Source organism: Natator depressus, chromosome 2 (assembly GCF_965152275.1).
Source record: "Natator depressus isolate rNatDep1 chromosome 2, rNatDep2.hap1, whole genome shotgun sequence".
Taxonomy (NCBI): domain Eukaryota; kingdom Metazoa; phylum Chordata; order Testudines; family Cheloniidae; genus Natator; species Natator depressus.
Genome location: NC_134235.1, coordinates 148,734,053 through 148,755,204, shown reverse-complemented (window position 1 = coordinate 148,755,204; position 21,152 = coordinate 148,734,053). Strand labels below are relative to the sequence as shown.

At 42.4% G+C, this 21,152-nt stretch overlaps 1 protein-coding gene across 1 annotated transcript in view; it reads right to left on the bottom strand.

Moving 5' to 3' along the window:
• GABBR2 (gamma-aminobutyric acid type B receptor subunit 2) overlaps positions 1–21,152 on the bottom strand; it is an 813,006-nt gene that overhangs the window by 431,334 nt on the left and 360,520 nt on the right. The window contains exon 5 of the mRNA XM_074945100.1: positions 10,741–10,806. Coding sequence (XP_074801201.1) covers positions 10,741–10,806 — 66 coding nt within the window. The remainder of the gene's footprint in view (positions 1–10,740; positions 10,807–21,152) is intronic.

Here is a 21,152-nt window from a genome sequence, read left to right as displayed (position 1 = left end):
ATGTAACTTGCTTGTATCAACGTATAAATGGAGAAGTCATAGGAAGGGCATCTTTGTATTGGCACAGGGCAGTGGTTCTCAACCAGGGGTATATGTACCCCTGGTGATACGCAGAGGTCTTCCAGCGTGTACATCAACTCATCTAGATATTTGCCTAGTTTTACAACAGGCTACATAAAAAGCACTAGAAAATTCAGTACAAACTAAAATTTCATACAATGACTTGTTTATACTGCTCTATATACTATACATTGAAATGTAAGTACAATATTTATATTCCAATTGATTTATTTTATAATTAGATGGTAAATATGAGAAAAGTAAACAATTTTTCAGTAATAGTGTGCTGTGACACTTTTGTATTTTTACGTCTGATTTTGTAAACAAATAGTTTTTAAGTGAGGTGAAACTTAAGGACATGCAAGAGAAATCAGACTCCTGAAAGGGGTACAGTAGTCTGGAAACGTTGAGAGCCACTGGCCTAGGGGACACCATCTTGTTATGTTGACTGAGCCTCTACCTTATCACAGGCATACATGGGTTAGCGTCCCTATGACCTGTTGGACAGAGCGCTAGTACCTTGCTTTGCTGACAACAAAATTGGCCAAATGCCTTCACCACTAAACTGAGCCTATGGTCTTTCTTTATGAATAACATTGAGGTCTGCTGAATCAACACACTCTCTGCTAGTGCAGAGTGCAACAATGCATTCTCTGCTAGTGCAGCCAACGTCTGAGCTCCAAGAACAACAGTTCTAGCAGCAGTAACAACTTTGCAGCACTAGCAACGCTCCATGGCACTAGCAAGAAGGTGTTTTGGAAATGTTTACACATACTGCATTGCGGAGGCATTTTAGTATGTATGCTACTCTAGTAAAAACATTTTCCATTAAAAGTCAATGCTGTTGTATAGCCCCAAAAGGAAAAGTGAAAGAGAAAATGGGAAAATAAAAGAAGAGATTAAGGACTGGATTCTACTGCCAATGGAGTCAATACAAAACTCACATTGATTTAAAAAGGAGCAAATCAAGTCCTGGGAATTTGTGGTATGGTATCAAGAGTGCCGCATAAATCTTGCTCTGATTATTTAATAGAAGTTTATATAAAGGGCCATTAAAGACTGTGAACTGAAATTGGTGCAACGTATACCTTCTTATGTTCTCCTCAGCAGACAGGGCCTGATGCAAAGCTCAATGAAGTCACTGTGGAAACTCTGACTGGCTTCACTGGGGGTTGAATCAGCCCTTTAATTTGTTTAAATGTTTTCCAGGATGCTAGCCAATGTTCAGGTGACTTCTGTTCCAATCTTGGGGTGGTGTAGAGTAGGACTAATGTGCTTTGTACCCGTACACAGACAATTATGCAGATCCTGAGGTTGCCTTTTGGTATATTTCTGGCTTATCCACCAAGCATTCAAGTTATAACTTCCAGTATGAAAATCTGTCCTAATACAATAGCATCTTACTTTTATAATCCCAAATTACATCTCTGGAAGAGATCAGTACTACCCTCTAGTGCACCTACCTGAAGGTACACCTAGGAAATCAAATATCTGGCAGCATACCTTTATTTTGCTAATTACATAATTGCACTCCCAGTCAAAATACCTCAGCATAAGTTGTTGGAGAACTTGAATCAAGAATATATTTCATGATTAACAATGAGCCTACATGACATATTGACACTCATTTTTATATAAATGATCCACTCAGAACTGCCCCCTTCTGTCACCCTAAATATGTCACAGCCGAGTCATGGGCAGCCAGACCTAGTAGTCAGAGCCAGAGTCCGCAGTCATGAGACAGGAGCCTTCTAGACCAGCATCTTCTAGATCCAGAATTTCCAGTTTTTGGGAAATTTAAATAAATAACTGGGTTCATTCCAATTCAGAACAAAATCAATTTTCAAAACGGCAAAATTTCCAGCAAACCATAAATCCCACATTCTGGCCAGCTCTAGTAATCAACTGGTTTTTGCTCAGCAGTCCATCCCCATTGCTGAGTGCCTATGTGCTTTAAGTCCTATACACCCCTTCAGTCCATTGGCTTTCCCTCTAGCTATGCCTTTCTGACCTAAAGTCAGTAGAAGAATTTAAACAAAACAAAAGCAAAACTCATGGTACTAACATGATTTTTGTAGCCATCGCATTGTTCACTCTGCCTATTTGTTCTATCCATTTCCCCCCACCCTGTCTCTGTCCTGTCTATTTAGACTCTAAGCAGGGACTGTCTCTTATTCTGTTTGTACAGTAACTAGTGCTATGTGGCCCTGTTCTTGGCTAGCCCTTAGGCACTACTGTAATAAGCATGATACATAAATAAACGAGTATTAACCCAAAAACCTTTATCTGTTATCAATAACTATTTACTAGTTATTAAACATCAGCCATGATACTGAACTTATTTACTGATAAGTCAGTATGTGATGAACACCTAATGAGCTAGGGACTTGACACTCTATACCCCAACTCGTAGAGCTACTATGTTCTATGCCAGAGTATGCTCACTGCAGCAGTGAGCAGAGAAAACATCCTTATGTTTAGGAAAGCAGGTAATTCATGTGTAGAATTGATTGCTTGTGTTTCTGTATTCTTGGATGCGACTATTTGTCCATTATTGAAAGCTGTTAGGAAACTAGTCTGTGTTTTGAGAACAGAACAATCACAGATACAACACATACATCTTTCCACAGGTCTCATAATTCTTTTTTAAATGTGGCTATATATTTTCTCTCTCCTGGTGTAAATCCCTCTGTTGCAGCTGCAAATGCCCCTCCCTTTACCTCACCTACAGGGATGGGGGTGAGAGGGATTTTAGAGAGGTACAGGCAGGGAACATGGCTGAGCTCCTCTCCACTGAGCCTCCATTAGCCTAGGAACCCTAAGGACAGTTACATAAGTTAGAGCAGTCCCTAGGCTACTCCAACTTATGTCAGTGCTGAGGTCAGGAAACCATTACCAGCTCCCAAATGCCCTCCCTTGAGCCAAGCAGACACAAAACAGGGGAGATTCTAAACATCTCTCTGTGATTTAAATGCTAGAACAAAGTGCCTTGCATGTAAAGACAGTTTGAAGTTACTGTGGATTATGTTGAAGAGCATGTAGGGAGTAGTAGGGTAGGCCACAGAGGACAGTCCCATAACACACAAATGAACAGGGAAAGAATAGTATTTGTGATGGTTTTTTTTTTCATTCCTAGTTTAAGAAAAGCACACATTTTTCTTGATGTGGAATATGGGCAACACAGAGCACTGCAGGGAGTGTCTCAGAGATAATGCTACCACCTGTACAATCAGATATGAGAAGAGAGAAAGATGAAACCTCTTTCATTGACATTAGGAGGCAAACAGACTTTTCTTCTGCTTCCCTAAAAAGTACCATGATACATCCCTGTCTTACCACTATTGCAACAGTGACAGCTGCTGAGTAAGAGTCAAAATATTTCCAAGTGACATATAGCAATCTAATTTTGAACTTTAGGTTTTTATTCCTTTTGCTGTGATGTATACATTTCTGTTTCTCTATGCAAGCACTGCAAGACTGCCTTGGGAGGAAAAAACAATTTTTGCTTTTTTATAAAAAGAGTCTAAAGTCAGATTTTGCCATTTTTGTTTTGCCTGCATTTTTTATTTGCAGCATTCACATAGGACCAACTCTGATTCACTTAGATTTCTTTAGATTAATTCAATATGAATACAAATTTTGGGCCCTTAAAATTTAGTTTATTCATTTCAGTCAGATATTAATAAAGGTCCAAATCCTGTTCCTTGTAATTTCAACAGGATCATGTGTGTATGCTCTGAATATGGATATAAAGTGTAAATTTGCGGTAAATGATTTAATTACATGATGATTTTGTACCAGTCTTTAATTTATACATACTTCTCTTAATTTCAGAAATCTTTGATTTTACATATTAATACTTGGTTTTGTTATGAATGTGTCATACAACTACAATATTCAGAAGAAGAGATTGTTTTGACTCTTCAGTTTTAATTATATGAATAGCACCATTTTGAGAAGTAAATGTAATGAGGATAGCTTCTGTAGTTAGTAATACTGGAATTCTCTCTTATTTTTGGCCACAGATTTCTTATTCTTTGGAAAAGGGGAAAAAAAAAACCCAACAGCAAAAAACATACTCTGGCACCACAGAAGAATTCCTGGATCACAGCCAGATACAGCAAGCCCTTACTCTTTTTAGTAAAAATACCCATTTCAATGGTACTATTCACATGACTAAGGGCTACTTGCTTAGGCCCCAATTCAGGAAAGCACTTGAGTAGATCCTTAACTATAAATATGGCCCTACCAAATTCACGGCCGTGAAAAATGCATCACAAACTGTGAAATCTGGTCTCCCTTGTGAAAACTTTTGTGTACTTTTATCCTATACTATACAGATTTCACGGGGGAGACCAGTGTTTCTCAAACTGGGGCTCCCAACCCAAAAGGGGGTTGTGGAGACATCACAAAGTTATTGAAGTGGGGGGTCACAGTATTGCCACCTTTACTTCTGCACTGCCTTCAGATCTTGGTGGCAGGAGAGCAGCAGCTGCTCTGAAGGCAATGCCCAGCTCTGAAGGCAATGCCCCGCCAGCAGCAGCACAGAAGTAGGGGTGGCACCTTAAAGACTAACAGATTTATTTGGGCATAAGCTTTCATGGATAAAACACCACTTCTTCAGATGCATGGAGTGAAAATTACAGATGCAGGCATTATATAATGACACATGAAGGGAAGGGAGTTACCTCACAAGTGGAGAACCAGTGTTGACAGGGCCAATTCGATCAGGGTGGATGTAGTCCACTCCCAGTAACAGGTGAGGAAGTGTCAATTCCAGGAGAGGCAAAGCTGCTTTCGTAATGAGCCAGCCACTCCCAGTCCCTATATTATTTATTTTATTGAGGTTACAGGAACAAACCATCCCGATGTGTATAAAGAATAGTAAATATGGCAGGCGACCAGCATGGCTTAAGTGAAATCCTTGCTGATCTTAAACATAAAAAAGAAGCCTACAAGAAGTGGAAGATTGGACAGATGACCAGGGAGAAGTATAAAAATATTGCTCAGGCATGCAGGAGTGAAATCAGGAAGGCCAAATCACACTTGCAGTTGCAGCTAGCAAGAGATGTTAAGAGTAACAAGAAGGGTTTCTTCAGGTATGTTAGCAACAAGAAGAAAGTCAAGGAAAGTGTGGACCCCTTACTGAATGAGGGAGGCAACCTAGTGACAGAGGATGTGGAAAAAGCTAATGTACTCAATGATTTTTTTTGCCTCTGTCTTCATGAACAAGGTCAGCTCCCAGACTGCTGCACTGGGCAGCACAGCATGGGGAGGAGGCGACCAGCCCTCTGTGGAGAAAGAAGTGCTTCAGGACTATTTAGAAAATCTGGACAAGCACTAGTCCATGGGGCCGCATGCGCTGCATCCGAGAGTGCTAAAGGAGTTGGCGGATGTGATTGCAGAGCCATTGGCCATTACCTTTGAAAACTCATGGCGACCGGGGGAAGTCCCGGATGACTGGAAAAAGGCTAATGTACTGCCCATCTTTTAAAAAGGGCAGAAGGAGGATCTGGGGAACTACACACCAGTCAGCCTCACCTCACTCCCTGGAAAAATCATGGAGCAGGTCCTCAAGGAATCAATTCTGAAGCACTTAGAGGAGAAGAAAGTGAGCGGTAACAGTCAGCATGGATTCACCAAGGGCAAGTCATGCCTGACTAATCTAATTGCCTTCTATGATGAGATAACTGGCTCTGTGGATGAGGGGAAAGCAGTGGACATGTTATTCCTTGACTTTAGCAAAGCTTTCGATACGGTCTGCCACAGTATGCTTGCCAGCAAGTTAAAAAAGAATGGATTGGATGAATGGACAATAAGGAGGACAGAAAGCTGGCTAAATTGTTGGGCTCAATGGGTGGTGATCGACAGCTCGATGTCTAGTTGGCAGCCAGTATCAAGCAGAGTGCCCCAGGGGTCAGTCGTGGGGCCGGTTTTGTTCAATATCTTTATTAATGATCTGGATGATGGGATAGATTGCACCTTCAGCAAGTTCATGGATGACACTAAGATGTGGGGAGAGGTAGACACGCTGGAGGGTAGAAATAAGGTCCAGCATGAGGATTGGGGCCAAAAGAAATCTGATGAGGTTCAACAAGGACAAGTGCAGAGTCCTGCACTTAGGACGGAAGAATTCCATGCACCGCCACAGACTAGGGATTGAGTTCTGCAGAAAAGGACCGAGGGGTTACAGTGGACAAGAAGCTGGATAGGAGTCAACAGTGTGCCTTTGTTGCCAAGAAGGCTAATGGCATTTTGGGCTGTATAAGTAGGGTCATTGCCAGCAGATCGAGGGACGTGATCATTCCCCTCTATTCGACATTGGTGAGGCCTCATCCGGAGTACTATGTCCGGTTTTGGGCCCCACACTACAGGAGTGATGTGGAAAATTGGAAAGCATCCAGAAGAGGACAACAAAGATGATTAGGGGACTGGAACACATGACTTATCAGGAGAGGTTGAGGGAACTGGGATTGTTTAGTCTGCAGAAGAGAAGAATGAGGGGGGATTTAATAGCTGCTTTCAGCTACCTGAAAGGGGGTTCCAAAGAGGATGGATCTAGACTGTTCTCAGTGGTAGCAGATGACAGAACAAGGAGTAATGGCCTCAAATTGCAGTGGGGGAGATTTAGGTTGGATATTAGGAAAAACTTTTTCACAAGGAGGCTGGTGAAGCACTGGAATGCATTACCTAGGGAGGTGGAATCTCCTTCCTTTGAGGTTTTTAAGGTCAGGCTTGACAAAGCCTTGGCTGGGATGATTTAGTTGGGGATTGGTCCTGCTTTGAGCAGGGAGTTGGACAAGATGACCTCCTGAGGTCCCTTACAACCCTGATATTCTATGGTTCTATGATTCTATTCAAGCCCAAATTAATGGTGTTAAATTTACAAATGAATTTTAGTTCTGCTGTTTCTCTTTGAAGTCTGTTTCTGAAGTTTTTTTGTTCAAGTATAGCTACTTTTAAGTCTGTTATATAATGTTCAGGAAGATTGATGTGTTCTCCTACTGGCTTTTGTATGTTACCATTCCTGATGTCCAATTTGTGTCCATTTATTCTTTTATGTAGGGACTGTCCGGTTTGGCCAATGTACATGGCAGAGGGGCATTGCTGTTATATATACCATATACATGATAGTATATATAACATTAGTAGACGTGCAGGTGAATGAGCCTCTGATGGTGTGGCTGATGTGACTGGGTCCTCTGATGGTGTCGCTAGAGTAGATATGGGGACAGAGTAGGAAATGAGGTTTGCTACAGGGATTAGTTCCTGGGTTAGTGTTTCTGTGGTGTGGTGTGTAGTTGCTGGTGAGTATTTGCTTCAGGTTGCGGGGCCGTCTGTAAGCGAGGACTGGCCTGCCTCCCAAGGTCTGTGAGAGTGAGGGATTGTTTTCCAGGATAGGTTGATAATGTGCTGGAGAGGTTTTAGCTGGGGCTGTACATGATGGCCAGTGATGTTCTGTTATTTTCCTTGTTGGGCCTGTCCTGTAGTAGGTGATTTCTGGGTACCCATATCACTCTGTCAATCTGTTTCCTCACTTCCCCAGGTGGGTATTGTAGTTTTAAGAATGCTTGATAGAGATCTTGTAGGTGTTTGTCTCTGTTTGAGGGATTGGATCAATACCATACTATGCCACCCTTATTTCTGTGCTGCTGCCTTCAGAGCTGGGCGGCCGGAGAGTGGTGGCTGCTGGCTGAGGGCCCAGCTCTGAAGGCAATAGCACAGAAGTAAGGGTGGAAATACCATATCATGCCATCCTTATTTCTGCATTGCTGCTGGTGGCAGCTCTGCCTTCAGAGCTGGGCTTCTGGCCAGGAGCCGCCACTCTCCGGCCACCCAGCTCTGAAGGCAGTGCTGCCACCAGCAGCAGTGCAGAATACTGCAATACAATAACTTACAATAACTTTGTTATTGTAACCCTTACAATAACTTTGTGACCCTTCCACAACCCCGTTTTGGGTCAGGACCCCTACACCATGAAATTTCAGATTTAAAATATCTGAATTGTGAATAGGTGAATTTTTATTGGACTTCTGTGCTAGTCATGGATTGTCCATAATGAATACCATGTTCAAACACAAGGTTATTTGTAAATGTACTTGGTACCAGAACACCTTGGGCTGAAGATCGATGATCAGCTTTACAGTCGTTTTGTCAGACCTAAAGCCATATGTTCTGAACACTCTGGTGAAGAGAGGGGCAGAGCTGGCAACTGATCACCACTTGGTGGTGAGTTGGATCTGATGCATGAGATGCTGACCGGATAGACACAGGAGGCCCATATGATCAGTGCACATTAGCTAGGAATGCCTCATGGAGGACCCTGTGCAGAAAGACTTCAATTCCCTCCTCCGGAAGAACTTCTCCTGCATTCTGGGTGAGGTCTTGGACATTGAGTCTGAGTGGACTATTGAGGCAGCCACGAAAAGCTGTGACCTGAAGGCAGTTAGTATCTGTCATGGTGGCACCCTACGACCCACTGGTGGACTCCAGTGGTGAGGGAAGCTGTCAAGTCAAAGAAGGAAGCCTTCAGAGAAATGCTCATGGAATGGACTCCTGATACAGTTGAGAGGTACTGGCTGCAGCTGTGGCAGTTGTTGAAGCCCAGGCTTGGGAGGAATTTGGAGAGACCATGAAGAATGACTTCCAGATGGCCTCAAAGGTGTTCTGGCAAACCATTCATTACCTTAGGAGGGGTCAGCAAGATGTTGTCCAGGCTGTACTCGGCAAGGGTGGTGAAACACTGACCTTGAGTAAGAAGATCATAGAGAGGTGGAAGGAGCACTTTGAGGAACAAATCAACCCAATGTACACGCCCCCCTTCCAGGAGGCAGCACCAGAAACCTCCAGTGAGATCGGATCTATTTCTGATGCTGAGGTCGATACGGCGGTAAAGTGCCTTCGTAGTGGTAATGCAGCAGTGGTGGGCGAGATTTGCCCCGGAGATGTTGAAAGCACTGGACAATGCTGGGGGGTCATGGTTAATGTGCCTCTTCAGTGTTGCATGGAAGACAGGTGCAGTACCTCTGGCCTGGTAAACCGAGATGGTGGTCCCAGTCTTTAAGAAAGGAGACCAGAGAATGTGTTCCAACTATGGGGGGGGGATCATACTCCTCAGCCTCCCCGGCAAAACCTATGCCAGGGTGCTGGAAAGGAGGTTGCACCCATAAGTTGAACCTCAGATTCAAGAGGAACAATGAGGATTCCTTCCTGGCAGTGGAACAATGAACCAGCTCTTTGTTCTCTCACAGATACTCAAGGGCTCATGGGAGTTTGCTAATCTGGTCTACCTTTGCTTTGTAGACCTAGAGAAGGCATATGACCGTGTTCCCCGAGATGTCTTGAGGGAAGTGCTGTGGACTATGAGGTGCCTGTACCACTTTTTCATGCTATTTGGTCCCTCTATTTTTGGAGTGAGAGTTGCATTCACATTCTTGGCATTAAGTTGAGTTCATTCAAGATGGACGTAGGACTCTGCCAAGGATGCGTCTTGTCCACACTCCTGTTTATGGTTTTCATGGACATCAGTGCATCTGGTACAGGGACTCGGAGGTGACATCTATGCTGTTTGCAGATTATGTTGCCCTTGCTTCTTCAGACTGTGATCTCTGGTGCACACTCGAACATTTCGCTGCGGAGTGTGAAGTGGCTGGGATGAGAATTGGCACCTCCAGTTTGGAGGTCATGGTCCTCTCCGAGAAGAAAGTGGACTGCTCTCTGCAGGTGAGGGGGGAGCAGCTGCCCTAAGTGGATGAGTTCAAGTATCTAGGGATCTTGTTCATGAGTGATGGCAAGTGGGAGTGTGAGATCAATCAGTGGATTTGGTGTGGTAGTGGCAGTGATGCGGGCGCTGTACTGATCCGTGATGGTGAAGTGGGAGCTGAGTTCTTGGACGAAGCTCTTGGTTTACAGGTCATACTATGTCCCCATCCTCACTTACGGTCATGAACTTTGGGTAATGACCAAAAGGATGAGATTGCGGGTACAAGTGGTGGAAATGAGGTTTCTCCACAGGGTGGCTGGGCTTGCTCTTTGAGACAGGGTGAGGAGCTTGGCTATTTGGGAGAGCACTGGAGTACAGCTGCTACTCCTCCAGATCGAGAGGTGCCAGCTGAGGTGGGTTGGGCATCTGATAAGGATGCCCCCTGGGAGGCCTCCATTGGAACTATACTGGGCACATCCCACTGGGAGGAGGCCCTCAGGCTGACCCAGGACATGCTGGAGGGATTATATCTCCCGACTGGCCTGGGAACAATGGGGAATCCCCCAGGAGGAACTGGAACCTGTTGCGGAGGACAAGGAGGTCTGGTCCTCCCTACTCTCCTTGCTGCCATGACCCTCACTAGGAAAAGCGGCATAAAGGAAAAGGAAATAGGAAATATCTGAAATCGTTAAATTTATTATTTTTAAAATCCTATGGCAGTGAAATTGACCAAAATGCACCATGAATTTGGTAGGGCCCTAACTATAAATCCATACTTAAGTCCCACTGAAATCAAGTGCTTACATGTTTTTCTGAATAGGGATGGATTTAAACATGTGCTGAAGAGCTTCCTGGAAGTGAGGCCTTATAGGTTTGCAGGGGTGGCCCACAGGATAGCAATTCGAGTTTTCAGATGTACGTTTATTGAAAGGTAATTCATTCTTTCCCCAAATATGCAATTAAACATCTTTACTTACACAACAGAACACTTTTGCTGCCATTTGCTCATCAAACTGGCCAAGGATTATCCGAACATCATTACCCTGTGGACAAAATAACGTATCTAAGTTTAATGCAGTCACAGGCCTGGAATAAACTATATTCAGAATTACTTCTTCTAAGCGCCCAAGTTTGCCACACTTACTCAGACTGAGGAATATTGTATTTTTGAGTAGGCCCTTTGAAATCACTGTGACAACTTGCAGAGTAAGGTAGAACATAACAGGTAAGATCCTCAGCTGCTGGTAAAAGCCATTTTGGAGCTATGCTAATTTACACCAGCTGAAGATCTCGCTCATTATGAATAAAGGTGGCAGAACTGCATTTCAAACAAATAATTGAGAAATAACAACATTGAGAAGAGAATAGTAACTTATTTTGTATAGCTACATATTACTATTCAATAATACTAAGAAACAGCACAGATCAAAAGGATGATTTGCTTTGTCTTAATTTTGCACTTAAAAAGCAATTGCAAATATCTATGGATATATATTTTACAGTACACAGTCAATGATTTCACCTTATCAGTCAACATAGACAATGGACACTTGTAAATGAGAATACACATTCACCAACTTCGATAGCTCCTAGAAGTTTTATTCATATTGCTACTCTTTCCATAGACGGTAGAACACATCAGTGCCTGGGGGGGGGGGGGGGATTTCTTTGGGAATCCACAATTGAAGTAAATAGTCAATGAAGGCCATTTTGCCTTCATGCCCAGAATATGTTAATGAAATTTTCAGATGACTTCAGAAACTGGAGCTAACTTTCTGTTCATGTGTGAAAAAATAGTACAGATAAACATTAAACACAGAGCAGTCCATTACAACTCTCTGTAACTTAATACTGCAATTATTTTCACACAACAGATGGGTGATCAGACAGGGTTTGAACAACTTGCTTTTTTTTTTTATGGGTAGTACAAAATGGTTTGTTAGCTTGCTAGTGCCACTTTTTTTTGTGAAACAAAATATCAATTTGAGTTTAAATGGTGGAAATTATTTAGCTTTTTATAGATTTTATAGATAATATATCTCATCAAGAGGTATGGTCTGTAAAGAACTATTTTACTCTTAAAATTATCTGAAGCTAAATAGTTTTTAACATTTGCAAGTTTTACAGTACATGATTTTCTTTGGATATTCTTAACCTGTGCAGTTTCACTAAGCTTATTTATTTTGTTTACTTAGTCACACAGTAATAAAATACTGTATCTGAAACAGATACATTTAAAATCTAAATCCAATTAGCTCACATAAAATCAAGAAAAGTAAGTTATTTTTATTAAAAGGAGTCTTATTCATATGAGCCCAAAAATGTTTGTTAAAGACAAAAGGGAAAAAATATATATGACAATGAAACAAACACACACCTCAACCAAGTTCTGTACTTTAAAAAAATTATAAAACTATCCTGATTGTTTTGAGACCCTTAACTGAATTGTCAGACTTCTGTGCACATAAAATCTCAGCTTAAACATTATAGTATCTAAAAACTAAACTGAACTAAAATAAAATCAATAAAAAAATTTGCTGAAAACAAAAAATGAAACAAAACCTGTTAAAGTTGAAATTTTAGACCCATAAAAATACAGTAATTACATTATAGTTCCCACAGCAACAAGAACACATTTTTAAAATGTGTTTTCTTGTTGTTTCATAAAACAGAAAGTATTTGAGTCAATATCTTTTTATATATATATATATATCACCTTTGGACTGAGAACAATCATAGGAAATTTCAGCCCCAAATATTAAGTTGTTAGTCACTGAGAAGACAAGTTTGAGAATCTTATTCTTTACCATAGTGACTCTATAATTATTTTATTGCAAAATATTATGCAAATTGCAATGCACATTATGTCCTCTTCAGTAATACCCTTGTCCTTTCTAAATATCCTCGTTGCCTACAGGGGTTCTCATTATACTGATATCACTGTGTAATTAGTTTGGCAAACAACATATAGCCTGAAATCTTTCTACTTTGAACACGAGTGTGTGTTCTATGTTTGCTGTTTTTGCAAGGAAAGAAACAAACATTCAAGAAATTCCTTTATTAAATGTTTATGAAATGAGGCCAGATTCTTAAAATAGCTCAGCATCCAACCGCTGTTATTTAGGCACCTAAAAAAAGTGACATGATTTTTCAAAAGAGCACAGCTCCCATTTAGGAATCAAGTGTGGTGTCCAGAGGTGAGCCCAGCTGTCTCTTCTCCTGCCTCCCTCCAGAGTTAGGGAAGCTCCTGTTTCATGTCGTGCTCTCAGAGAGGGTTGGGGAATAAGCTACTGGGGCTATGTGTTATCTCTGTGGGATGGTTGTGGGGTTATGTTCTCTCACTTTCTACCCCTCCCTTGAACAACTGTTGTGGGAGCTTTGGTTCCATATGGTTGCCTAAGGGATTTAAAGCAGAAGAGGCTTTATGAGGAAGGTGTTGCTAGCATAAGAGACAGCAAAGAAGAAGGCACTAAAGCACTTGCAGGAGAAGTGGAGAAATGGATGGTACCACCAGCAAACCAGAATCAGGGAGAGAAGCTACTGAACATACAAGAGTACATAAATAGAGAGGGGCAGGGCTAGGGAGGATGTCTAAGGACAAGAAGCATGAATTTAATTTAAGTTCTGAGCACTCACAGCTGCCAAGTCAATTAGAGCTGTGCTTTGAAAATACTGAAGTGCTTTAAAATACTAAGTACTCTGAAAAATCAGGCCAAAAGGGGGCACCTAACATTAGTAGACAATTCTGGTATTAATCTCTCTGTGCCTCAGTTCCCCAGTTGTAAAAGGAGGATAAGTATAAGTAGGGGCATAGCGAGCAGATCGAGGGACGTGATCGTTCCCCTCTATTCGACATTGGTGAGGCCTCATCTGGAGTACTGTGTCCAGTTTTGGGCCCCACACTACAAGAAGGATGTGGAGAAATTGGAGAGAGTCCAGCAAAGGGCAACAAAAATGATTAGGGGTCTGGAACACATGACTTATGAGGAGAGGCTGAGGGAACTGGGATTGTTTAGTCTGCAGAAGAGAAGAATGAGGGGGGATTTGATAGCTGCTTTCAACTACCTGAGAGGTGGTTCCAGAGAGGATGGTTCTAGACTATTCTCAGTGGTAGAAGAGGACAGGACAAGGAGTAATGGTCTCAAGTTGCAGTGGGGGAGGTTTAGGTTGGATATTAGGAAAAACTTTTTCACTAGGAGGGTGGTGAAACACTGGAATGCGTTACCTAGGGAGGTGGTAGAATCTCCTTCCTTGGAAGTTTTTAAGGTCAGGTTTGACAAAGCCTTGGCTGGGATGATTTGATTGGGGATTGGTCCTGCTTTGAGCAGGGGGTTGGACTAGATGACCTCCTGAGGTCCCTTCTAACCCTGATATTCTATGATTCTATGATTCTATGATAATAATACCATCTGTTCTCACAGGGGTGTTGTGCATTAGTGTTTCTCTCTCATTAGTGTTTGGGAAGCACTCAGATGCCATGATGACAGCAGAAATGTCCAGGAGGAAATTAATAATTTTGTATACAGTGCAAGTTCGGATGGTAATTAATAAGATCTAGGGACACACATTGAATGAGGAAAATAAAAAGAAATATAAAATAATTGCCTATTCATAAATGAGTCAGGAATCCTGTGAGGGAAAAATAGGATGTTATCATGTCATTAAAGACTGTATCATAAGGAGGCTGAATTAAAGTTGCATGGGTAACCTTAATTCCAGCATTTCCTAACTTTGAAGGGCTTGACTTTGCGACCTGAACATTCTTTTAATGTAGGATTTTTGGATGTAATCTACATAGAGGAAAAAAGAGGAGAGAAAGAGAGACAGACAGATCTTTTGGTGCTGTGCAGCCAATTCACACTGCACAGCCTCCATAATCTTGCTGTAAAATAAGAACACAAGAACTTAAGAACGGCCATACTGGGTCAGACCAAAGGTCCATCTAGCCCAGTATCCTGTCTTCTGACAGTGGCCAACGCCAGGTGCCCCAGAGGGAATGAACAGAACAGGTAATCATCAAGTGATCCATCCCTTGTCGCCCATTCTCAGTTTCTGGCAAACAGAGGCTAGGCACACTATTCCTGCTCATCCTGGCTAATAGCCATTGATGGACCTATCCTCCATGAACTTATCTAGTTCTTCTAGTTCTTTGACAATCTGAAGAAGGATCACCCCAGAGTAAGGATGACCATCCCGTGGGATAGAGCCAATGCAGGGCTCTTATGTCACACACTCTGCCTGTTGCTGGTGTGGCCGGGAAAAAGGGGCATAGCTGTAGAAAAGGGGATGGGGCATTTTTGTTCCCCCGTGGCCATTACGGCCTGCAGCAGAAACACTGGAGTGCAAATGTGAGCTGTAAACCTCTGCCTTGCACTCTGCCATTTTGACATAGCCAAAGATCTGGTCCAAGATTAATTACCTCCCAGTGCTCAAAGGCAATTACTGCATGTAAAAAATACTGATGCAATAAAAATAATATAATGCCCACATAATGTTTATATGACTGATTTCCCAGAACGGCAAACTTAATTTTTGCCTTGGGTTCTAGCCTTAAGGATAATCCCCTTAATCTTCCCTTTACCCCGCACCGCTCTCACAGCCCCTCCTTTTGGACTCAAAGATTAAGACAGAACTAACTTCAGAGCCAGAAAATTCTGCTTTAAATCAACCAGAGGAATCATCAGTGTGTGACACAAGGCATTTGATCCCTGCAAAGGATGAACATAACATACTAATTTAACAGTAGTCCCCATTCCTGAAGAAATGGATGACTGGTCCCACAAATTAGAACAATACATATCTCTATTATTCAGGAACTAGGCTCACCCAGAATACTGTATTTTTTAATGCTTTCAACCTTAATTATGTATAAATCTCCAGAGAAAATGCGACTTTCATGAGTAAACTGGCAGTTGCCCAGCTTTGCAAACTTGCTTTATATTACTGTTACCCCAGCAACATAGCTTGTGAATCATTTATTAACCATTGTGAGAAACACATTTTCAAATCAAGCCAAGGCAATCACTCTCCTTTTCATTTACTGAGGCAGTTCACTGAAATATCAGATCAGGAGATGGGAAAATCCCCATGTCACAGTGCTATAGAAAACAGAGGGCCAAATCCAGTGGTGATGTCAAAAGCAGTGTGAGATACATGAGAGTAAAGTCAAGTTCATCAATTTGGTGTTCCCTGGGAACTGCCATTCTTTCTATCTCTATCCCTTTCCTACCTACATGGGATAAGTAGGTGCCCCATCCACATTCTTCATTCATGCTCTTCCACTTTAATCCACTCATTGTGACCTGCTGCTGGCTGACCTTGCTTGAGCAAGTCACTTCACCTCTCTGTGCTTCTGTTTCCCCATCTGAAATATGGGGAAAATGAAACTGACCTCTTTCGTAAAGCATTTTGAGATGTCTAGATGAAAAGTGCTGTATAAGACGTAGGTTATTATTTTTGTTATAGGCAGGGCTAGTAGTAATGCCTGTTATTAAGATTGCCTCACGTTTTAGGCCCTGTTTTCAGTTGCTTACAACTTTGCCAGACTTTAATCATTTGGGCCAGGTGTCTACGGTAGGTATTATTAATATTGTTGTTGTTGTTTTGGAAGGCGAGGAAAGGAGGAGGGAATTTCAGCCAAAACTATTGAGATGTTTCTGAGGAAGAGAATAGGGAAAACCTGCAGTCAGGCTTGGCCGTTGAGGGGCCCTCAACAACTGCAGCTTTAATCCCTGCCATCTTGGAGGTGGTAGACAGTCTGTTTCCTACAGCTGAGTATTTTTAAACTCAGCCAAAACAAAGGCTCAGGGATAGTAACATCTGCTAGTAGGAAAAAGCATTAGGCTAGAACCCATGGATTCTAAGGATAAAGACACCAATCACCTGGGATAATCGATGTGCAAGGTTTATTCCTTGGCTACACTCAAAGTAAAAACTGCCAGCTATCAACCACCGTTGGCAATATGATTTCCTTGCAGAGACCTCACTATTGCCCTGGCACTAGTGGTCTTTCAGGGGGTTGATACAAAATTTATAGCACTCCCCATGGGATCTAGAACAACTCTTGCTGATTTCCAACAGGCAGGAATATTCCATCTCCCTGTGAGAACAGCTCACTGTTACACTGAGCTAAAAAGCAGCCTACTTGACAGGATGGCCTTCACATACTTTCATATACTGATCTGTGGTCTAATTGAATACATCCTTGGTTTGTGTAGAGAGAGACATCTATCAAATAACACATTCTGCACTCTCTCCTTTTTATAGCACCAAAGATTTTCACCAAATGGTTGGCTGTGATAACTATTTTTCTCAGAGGTCAGATCATCTATGTCTGTATTAAAACTCTGGCCATCAGTAAAGTGTGCATATTGTTGTTATCCTAGGAACTTTGTGTAAACAAGGAATGGTTTATTTTCATCCCCACACAAGAGCGGAAGTCACTGGAGTCCTCAAAACTGCAAGACTTTCCTGCCAAAGGACTCATTCAGCTGGGTGATACCTGTTATAGGCTACATGTGAAACTTCTGTGGGATTGCTTTTAGATATACCACCATCATCTGAACACTAGGAACACCTAAGACATTGTGGTAATAATAATGGTATGGCCCAGATATTCCTGGATGTGATAGATGACAGATTTCTTCACAGAATAGTCACTGAACCAACAAGAGGTAATGTCATTTTAGATTTAGTACTGGTAAGTATTGAGAAAGAAATGGTTGTAGAGGATAACCTTGATTTGAGTTAATTCAGTTTAAACTAAATGGAAGGATAAACAAAACAAGTCCTGCAACTAGGGGTCTTGATTTCAAAAGGGCAAACTTAAAAAAAAATAAGGAAATTAGTTAGGGAAGTTGACTGGTTTAAAGAACTTCAGGATCTGAATGTGGAGGAGGCTTGCAATTACTTTAAATCAAAATTGCAGAACTATCTGAAATCTGCATCCTAAGCAAGTGGAAAAAATTCTTAGGGAAGGGTTGCAGACCAAAATGAATGAACAAGCATCTCAAAGAGGTTATTAAGGGAAGCAGAAAGCATATGCAGAATTGAAGATGTGATGGATCAGCAAGGAAATCTACCTTTTTAGAGGTCAGAAAGTGTAGGGGAAAAGTGAGAACCAAGCAGAGTTGAACCTTACAAAGGAATTTAAAACCAATTGTAATTGGTTCTATAGCCATATAAATAAAAAGAAAACAGGAAAGAAGAAGTGGGACCACTAAACACTGAGGACAGGGTAGAGATTAAAGATAATCTAGATATGGCCCAACACTTCAATTTTTAATAAGAGTGAAGAGGAGCTTGTGGGCAGTGGCAGGGTGGCTAATGGGAACAAGGATATGGAAATAGAAATGACCACATCTGAGGTAGAAGCCATACTCAAACAGCTTATTGGGACCAAATCATGGGGCCAGGATAATCTCCATCCAAGAATGTTAAAGGAACTGGCACATGACATTGTAAACCTAATAGCAAGGATTTTTAAAGAATATGTAAACTTGGGGGTCATGCCCTATGATCGGAGAAATGCAAATATATGTTTAAGAAAGGGGGAAAAAAGGTGATCCGTGGCCGCTGAGCAACTCCGGGGTCCCTCTGTCGCCGCTGCTGGTGACTGGGAGCTGAAGTTGGGCACTGGCTGCTTCTGGCCGCTGAGCCATTGCAGGGGGGACGCCTGCCGGCGGCGGCAGCTGGGCAGCTCAGGGGTCACCATCGATGGAGGCAGCTGGTCAGTCAGTGGAGGCTGGGCTGCTGCAGGGCCCCCGCTGCTGGCCACAGCTGGTCAGCTGCTGGGGCGCCCAATGTCATGGAGGTCACTGGAAGTCATGGATTCCATGACTTCCACAACACAATCTTAGCCTTATTTATAATATCTGTGTTACATATTGCAATGTAATATTTGAACATTTCTCTTGCTTGCTTTAACCTTGAAAATAACACTAATTTCCTTTTCCTGTTTAATAAATCTTCATATAGTTTACTACAGTATTGGCTACATGTGTTGTGTTTGGTGTGAGACCAAAGCATACTTGACTTGGGGTAAGTGATTGGTACTTCGGGTTTAGCAGTAACCTGAATATTGCCATGATTCTTGGTATAAGGGGCCATCTATCACAAAGATATGCTCAGCTGGGCAGCAAGACAAACCAGAGTACCCCGTGGAGACTGTCTGTGACTCTGTGTTAAGGCTGTCAAAGTGCCTGTGTAGTTTGAACTTGGTGCAGTTGGTTGGTGAAAACTAAGTTTACAACTCACAACCAATTTAGGATTTGTGCCTTGGTTTTTTACAGTCCACCCTGAGGTTGGTACTCGTGCTCTTGTACCACCATTGGAAGCTTCACAGGAGTAAACAAGAGGGTCTTCCTTTGCTTTAAACTTGGACTATTTATTATACTTGGAACAGGTAAAACTGTCTTTGTGTTCTGTCAGGGTGCGTTTGGTTGCAAATTTTCATCCTCTGATGCACAGGATGACAGTCTTTGCTTACCTTGCAGTTGCAAAGTTTTTAAAATAATTGCTTTAGGGCTGCTTGGGTAGTTGCTGTGCTATGATAGCAATGGGAAAAAAAGAGACTGGATTCTCCATTGCAATGCATGGAGTGTGCTATGGTTATTATAACAGGGCAGGTTCTGCGGACACAGGGAATATTCCTTTGGTGAGTAAATCTCCTCTGCCCTGGGATTATAATCTTGTCTCCATGAAACTGACTATGCCTCTGGACAAAAACTGATTAGATTGCTTTCTGCTCTATATCTCTGTGAAGATGATATTCATTACAGTCATAACTTCAGCCCTGATAGTAAGCGAGATACGGGCCTATGGCGAATCCTCCCAACACCATATTCAATACAATAAAATGTGGTCATAAGAACATAAGAATGGCCATACAGGATCAGACCAATGGTGCATTTAGCCCAGTATCTTGTCTTCCAACAGTGGCAGAGCCAGATACTTCAGAAGGAATGAACAGAGCAGGGCAATTATTGAGTGATCCATCCCCTGTCATCCAATCTCAGCATCTGGCAGTCAGAGGCTTAGGGACACCCAGAGCATGGGGTGGCATCACTGACCACCTTGGCTAATAGCCATTGATGGACCTATTTTCCCTGAAGTTATCAAATTCTTTTTTGAACCCAATTATACTTTTGACCTTCACAACATCCCCAGCAACGAGTTCCACAGGTTGACTGTGCGTTGTGTGAAGAAGTAATTCCTTCTGTTTGTTTTAAACCGCCTCCCTATTAATTTCATTGGGTGACCCCTGGTTTTTGTGTTGTGTGAAGGGATAGATAACACTTCCCTATTCGCTTTCTCCACACCAGTCATGATTTTATACACCTCTATCGTACCCCCTCTTTTTGTCACTTCTTTTGTCACCTCTTTTCTAAACTGAACAGTCCCGGCCTTTTTAGTCTCTCCTCATATGGAAGCTGTTCCGTACCCCTGATAATTTTTCCCCCTTCTCTGTCCCTTTTCTAGTTTTGCTATATCTTTTTTGAGATGGGGCAACCACAACTACACACAGTATTCAAGGTGTGGGTGTACCATGGCTTTATATAGTGGCATTATATTTTCTGTCGTATTATTTATCCCTTTCCTAATAGTTTCTGACATTCTGTTCGCTTTTTTGACTGCCTCAACACATTGAGCAGGTGCTTTCAGAGAGTATCCACAATGACTCCAAGATCTCTTTCATGAGTGGTAACAGCTAATTTAGACCCCATCATTTTATATGTATAGTTGGGATTATGTTTTCCAATGTGCATTACTTTGCATTTATCAACATTGAATTTCATCTGCCATGCTGTTGCCCAGTCACCCAGTTTTGAGAGATCCTTTTGTAGCTCTTCCCAATCTGCCTGGGACTTAACTATCTTGAGTAGTTTTGTATCATCTGCAAATTTTGCCACCTCACTGTTTTCCCCTTTTCCCAGATCATTTATGAATATGTTAAATAGGAGTGGGCCCAGTACAGACCCCTGGGGGGCACCACTATTTACCCAGAGGTGAAAGTAAGCCGGTTCGGCAGGGCCGCTGATGCGGGGTGGGGGGCAGCTGCCCCAGGGCCTGGCAATTTAAAAGGGCCCGGGACTCCCAGCAGTGGCCGCAGCTACCCTGGGGCTGGGGGAGTCTGGCCTCAGCCCCGACCCTTCTGCCTGAGGCCCTGCCCCTTCCGGGGATCCAGAGCCACCCCCCTGACCTTGCCCAGGACCCTGGCCGCCCTGCGTAAAAGTAAGTTATTTAAGTTACTTTCACGCCTGTATTTACCTCCCTCTATTCTGAAAACTGACCATTTATTCCTACCCTTTGTTTCCTATCTTTTAACCAGTTACTGATGCATGAGAAGACCTTCCCTCTTATTCCATGACCTCTTACTTTGCTTAAGAGC